This window comes from Apis dorsata, unplaced genomic scaffold (genome assembly GCF_000469605.1).
Source record: "Apis dorsata unplaced genomic scaffold, Apis dorsata 1.3 scaffold_415, whole genome shotgun sequence".
In the NCBI taxonomy this organism is placed as follows: domain Eukaryota; kingdom Metazoa; phylum Arthropoda; class Insecta; order Hymenoptera; family Apidae; genus Apis; species Apis dorsata.
In genome coordinates, this window is record NW_006263670.1 from 89,951 (window position 1) to 96,586 (window position 6,636).

The 6,636-nt window shown below is 29.1% G+C and overlaps 1 protein-coding gene across 1 annotated transcript in view; it reads right to left on the reverse strand.

Annotated features, from left to right (window-relative positions):
* Positions 1–1,684: 1,684 nt before the first annotated feature.
* The window catches only part of LOC102678457 (neurocalcin homolog), a 45,116-nt gene continuing 40,164 nt past the window's right edge, over positions 1,685–6,636 (reverse strand). The window contains exons 2-5 of the mRNA XM_006619406.2: positions 3,291–3,510; positions 2,977–3,095; positions 2,504–2,692; positions 1,685–1,996 (exon numbers count right to left, since the gene is read on the reverse strand). Coding sequence (XP_006619469.1) covers positions 1,796–1,996; positions 2,504–2,692; positions 2,977–3,095; positions 3,291–3,360 — 579 coding nt within the window. The 5' untranslated portion in view covers positions 3,361–3,510 and the 3' untranslated portion in view covers positions 1,685–1,795. The remainder of the gene's footprint in view (positions 1,997–2,503; positions 2,693–2,976; positions 3,096–3,290; positions 3,511–6,636) is intronic.

Consider the following 6,636-nt stretch of genomic DNA (forward strand, 5'->3'; position numbering starts at 1 on the left):
TCTCGTATGCATACGCGCAAATATACATGAAAATATTTAGTCGCATACATAGCATGTTCGCACACGTACTTAGACACGCGACATTTTCGCATTTCGCAAAAATAAATCTCTAAAACGGTTGATGCACGTGAGCGAGTTATTCTTTCGGCTTTTTCTCTCCCCCTCCCTCTCCCTTCATTTTCATTTTATTCGTGTTATTCTTTTTTCTTCTTTTCATTTCTCCCCTCTTATTATATTTTTCTCCTTCGAAATCCTTTCGATTCGAAATCTTGATCTCTAGGTTTTCAGAATAGCTTGTCGAAAGTAACTGAAAATCGTACGATCAATTCAGTTACTTTTGAATAGGCAATGATGAACTTGATTATTTCTTCATTCCTTTACGAGAAATATAATTAACAATTTTACTGTTATTTTTCTAGCTGAATTTATGTTCTATCAAAAATGAACGTATATCGATAAAGCAATAGCAACAAAGGTCATAGAAATACAAGTTTTAGAAGAAATTGGAAATTTTTATTCAACATTATTGAAGATTTTGAGTATTATATCGAATAACGATAACATATCAATATATCAATATTTTTGCAGTCTTTCATATTTTTGTTATTTTTTAATAAGAATATCACGAATGTATATATATATATATATATATATATATACATATAAAAGAAAATTTGCTAAGATTTAATAAAACTCTTAATCAGATGATTTATTAGGTTAGAAACCGAGAATCAATATTTTATCCAATGACCTTTGTTATTTCGATGACCATATAACTGTTTATCATTCGTTGCTAATATAGTTACGGTACCTCGCAAATAAGTCTTTTCCATAATGAATAGTTTGATACAATATACATACGTATGCTGAAAAATTAAAAACGACGTATTCGCTAAAAATGACGAACGTTATTATCGTACGTATTAGATATAAAATATATTTTTGCAAATAGCTTACAAAGATGATATAACACGTTTAATAAAAATTAATTTACCCTGAGCTGCATATGACGGAGACTGATGATGGTAAGGACGACTGCTCGATAAAGTAGGATATTAATTTAAAAACGATGCGTTCATACAAAATTCGATTGAAAAAAATTAATGAAATTAACGATAGTCAAGAAGTTTCGCAATAAAATTTCTGATGGGCGTGAATTAACGAGAGGAATAATCATCGAAATAATATACACACACACACATATATATATATATAAATATAAAATCTAGAGAATTCAACAATTATGACAGCGTGTATCGAGCGGTGTCATATCCATACATCGTATAATTTCGATTTTCAGTCATTCGTTCGTACGCAGCAGAGAGAAGGGCGAGATACTATCGAGATATATGAAAATTTATGTTAAAACCGATCCGTTTACGAGACGGAGCGACTGGACTAGTCTTTTAGACTAGCTTGCGGTATGCGCAAGCGCCATGGGCTCGGAGACCCTGGACTCATTCGGGTACCGGCCCAATTTACAATTATTCCTTATTCTTCTGTCCTATATCTCCTATCTATATTTTTCAGAAACGATTAAACGTTCATAAAGATATTTCTTTTTCTACGCATAAAAATCTGTAACGCGTTTACGTAGAAGTGTATATATATATATATATATATATGGAAAGAAAGAGAAAAGAAAACGGAAAAAAAAGTTTACGAAAGTTTTCTTCGTGATATCGTGATAAATTTTTAATCGTTTCTATCGAAGATTATCGGACCGGGTCCCGATATAGTTATACACATGTATATAGATGACACAGTAATACTTGCGTAATAATAGCCCAGGGCCTCACTGAGCTTGTGCACTAGGATCGCACTGCAACAGTCGCACGATAGACGGATCACTTTTCGCTCCTTCTATAAATTCGTCGAGTGATAATTTCCCATCCTTGTTTTTATCCATTTGTCGAAATATCTTATCGGTTCTCTTTTCCGGCGTCGACTCGTCCTCGGGCATTTTCATCACGGAACCCACCATTTTATAGATTGCCTGATAAATAAATCGAGTGTTTTCACACTCGTTTTACAAACATTTATTTAAAAACATTCGATGGTAATTATAAGATATAGATGTAAGATGATTTTATTAAAAGAGAAGGAAAATAACGTTTCCTTTCGAAAAATTAATATTCGAAGAAACGTGAATACTCAAATATCTATATATATAATATAATATATATGTTTGCATTCTATCGTAATTTAGAAATTGGTTAGATTTATTATATAGAAAAAAAAAATTCAAATTTAGATATTTATGATTATATTAACTTAATATTTATATTTATTATATATTAAACGTTCTTTTTTATTGTCCCGAATTTGTAATATTGGAATATTATCGAAAAGAAAATAAAAACTTTTTCGATGTTTTATACATATTGCATCGAATGTTATGCTTTCGAATTTTAAAACATTTCAATATTTATTTTTTATTTTTTTTTATCATTTTTTTATAATTACCATGTAGAATATAATCCTTAATCTTGATTATTCTTACCGTCACTATTTCCAGCATTTCTTGCCGCGAGATATAACCATTACCATCGAGATCGTACATGCTGAAGGCCCATTTCAATTTTTGTTCCAGTTTACCGCGAGATGTTACACTGAGGGCGCATAAAAATTCTCGAAAGTCGATTGTTCCATCCCCATTCGCATCGAATGTTCTGAACACGTGCTCTGCAAACTGTTATATTACACATCCATGAATAATACGATCGAATAATGCGAAACTTATCGATCAGGGATTATTTATTATTATATACAAGTAACATTTATCGAAAGTTTTATTAAATGATTCTTCCCGCGAATTGAGATCGATTTCAAAAATATCGAAAATCATTTCGATATTTTTAATTCAGTTTTCGATTGATAGAGAAATGGAAATGAATATAAATAAAATTATTTTGATCGAATATCAAATGTACCTTCGATGCATTTTCTAGAAACGAAATAATTAATTTGATTTACCTTGGAAGCATCACCGTAAGGGAAGAAATTTCCGTATATCTTTTTAAACTCTTCTACGCTCAGATGACCGCTCGGACAATCCTTTAAGAAGCCTTTGTACCATTCTTGAATTTCGGCATCTTTAAACAAAGATATTAAATTATAAAATCTCGGAGAAACTTGGGGGAAAGAAGAAAAAAAAAATGAATGAGAAAAAGGGTATTTTTAATAATTTTGTTGAAAAAATTATAATTAGCTTTCGAATAAAATAGAATTTCATATCGAGTAATTTGATTGATAAACTTATCGAGATATTAAAATTTATTAAAATTTACCTGAAAATTCTGTATTCTGCTTGAGATCCTCTAACACTTCCGGTTTCAGCTTGCTATTTTGTTTCCCCATGGCCGTTTCAAGCTCCCCCTTTTATTATAAAATCCGGCGAGGCTCTCGGACAGTATTCGATTAGTAGATAAATAAGCACTAACTAGTTTACTATTCTAATGGTGCCGTTTAATACAGCACTTCGTGGCTGGCAATTTCCACCAGACACGCCTGTAACGAGAAAATTTATGTAAATCTTTGTATTTATTTGCCTTTACAAGATTGTCAAATTAAATGATTTTTAAGGGAAACCGGTCTTTTCGTGCCTTTTTTTCTTCTTTGTCTAGAGATGAAAGCGTAGTTTATGACACACGCTCGCTCGTACACACGCACGCATTCACGCTTACGAGCGAAAGAGAGAAAGGGAAAGAGAGAGAGAGAGAGAGCGCTAATTTCTACTATCAATCCTTTATCGATTTAGAAGATGAATGAATTCGCGCAAATTGAAGCAATTATGCAAATGCGTGCGCCTCTTTCGTTTACAAATGTTTTTCGCATCATTCACGCCATTGTTACAAAGCGAATAAAATATTAATAATATGGTTTCGATGGAAAAAATCATAGAAATAATTCTGATATCGAGATGATGATGATATTATAATAATGATGATTAATGATGATAACAATAACAACGATGAAGATGACCATTGCGAATTGTAATTACAATAATAATAACAGCAAGAATAACAACATTTGGATAATACATTTAGAGCAGAGTGTGATTTATTATCGTAATATTATCTATTAGTATTAATGATAAGTAACGTCGATATTTTTTTCTCTTCGTGGTGCATATCAATCGCATTATAATTTGTCGCTTAATATTAATAAATATCATGCTAATGTAACAAGCAAGCACATATCATATCGATGATTATCATTAAATCATGCACGTGATATAAATGGATGAAATATTGAAAGAAGAAAAAAAAAAAAATGATCGTGTCGAAATTTATTCGAATTCTTTGGAAATACTCGAAAAAGAATAGATAATTGAAGAAACGTGTTGTAAATTATTATCAAAATTGTAATAAAAAAAAATCTACATTTCCTTTACGTTCGATTATTATTATTTTTTCCAAAATAAAGAAAAATAAAAAATCGATTTATCCGAGGAAATAAATTATCATAGACTGTTCAATGAATTAAAAATAGACGAAGCGGAACAGCAGCTAGAAAATAATTCGTACATCATCGATAATCCACTAAACAAATAGTTTCTTATGACGGTGGATCGCGTGACGCGAGTATTAGTATTAATTTTTAATACGTATATTAGCACGTACTACGTAGCATCTCTACGTATATGCATTACGAAACACGTTAAATATTTAATGTTAATATAAATTAATCCGGTTTAAATTCGCATTTTAAAGATAATTAATACCAATGGAAAGAATGAAATTTTATTTTTACGTTGATCAATGATATTTTCGATCACCACGATAATGAATTCGAAATTTCGATATGTACTTTCTCCATCTTTTATTATCGTTGTACGTAACACGATGTAAGTTGAAATTGGAAGAAAGATGAAAGTGATCCAAGCAACGATGGATTTGATTGGACGTTTGACGTCGTGTCAAGGGCGATTATATATTAAGGTAATTAAAAACAAACTTTGAAATACGAGATATACAAGATATTCTTTTTATATCTCTTTCGATATTCCAGATTTCAAAGAAAAATGGGTCGATCAATCTTGAATAACATTTCGTTTATAAAACTCTCGATTATTATATTCCAACTATTTTAGGTGAATTTTAGGATTTTAATTCAACGAAAAGGGAAAAAAAAGACGAATAACAACGGTTTTGTAAACTATTAGAAAAATATTATCAATTTTCTACTCTGTGTCTCGTCCCACTTTTCTTTCAAATCGTGGAATTAATCATTATTGATTAATTACATCCGCTACCATACGACTTACGACTAAACGTTTCTTCATTTCATGTAAAAATTCATAATAATGTTATACATTAAGAAATGTTACATATAAATATTATACATATAGAAAAGTGATATATTCTTTTTTTCTTTCTTTTTTCGTACTTTTTTTAAATTAAATTAAACGCAACTAAGATCATAACGCTAATTTGCGATTATTGTAAATCGAATAATAAGGATGGAATGATTAAGAATAATGTAAACGTACGTACATAACAGAAAAATTCGGTTTAAATCGTACTTTTAATACATACACTTAATTTATGATATATTTACAATTCATTGAATCGTATTTCGAATACGTTATTCTTCTTAATATATAATGTTGAAAAATTGATATAAATGAACGAATAATATGACATTGTATATCGAATAATGTAGATGCTAATGTAAATGCTACAAATGTGTTTTCGAACATGTTTATTAAAATTATATTCTATCGGTAATATAAGACGAATATTGTTACATATCGAATTAAATTATTATGACAGATTGGTATTTTTTTCACATATCTTATTCTCTTTTGTACGTTCTATGCCATATTTTTAATCACGCATGATTGTTAAGGGATAGGAAGAGTAAGCGAAATGAAAAGTGAAATAAAATATGGGAAAATTTTTAAATAACTCGTGATGATTACTTGAGAAAGTTAATCTTAAATTTTTCTTATCCACGAGATAACGAGAGATGCTGTAAAAATTCGTAAGGTAATTCGAATCGAAATGATTGATTTCGATGAAATTCGTTTACAACGATTACTACTACTACTTATTACACGTGTAATATTTTCGTTCATTTTCTTTTTTTAAATAATGTTCATGCTTTTTATCGAAAATTAAAGAAAAAGAAGAAAGTATGGAAAATATTAGACAATTATTTGCGACTTGGTCACTACTTAAATTACATAAATCAAATAAATATATGTGTAAATATATAGATTGGAATGTGTTTAATCTTTTTTTTAAAGATATTTTAATATCAAGACTACTTATTATAAGAAAATAAATTTCTTCTTAACTCGACGATTAATCAGATTAAGTTTTTGATTGTTGGTTAAATAGTCTGGGAAGTTTGAAAAATTATTATTCTAAACAATTTTATTTGTAGAACAACATTAAACTAATCGTTTTACAAACTAATAATTTATATAATACGACACATAAGATATTTTTACATATCGTTTCTTAATCATATTAAGTTGAAGATGAAAAGGGAAAGTAGATACAAAAGTAGCATTAAGGTGTACTATCAGCATTAATTAGCACCAGATCAGAAGTAGAGAAAGAATAAGAAAAAGATTTTTTTTTTCCTTTTTTTTTCTTTTTTTTTTTTTTTTTTTTTTTTTACGTT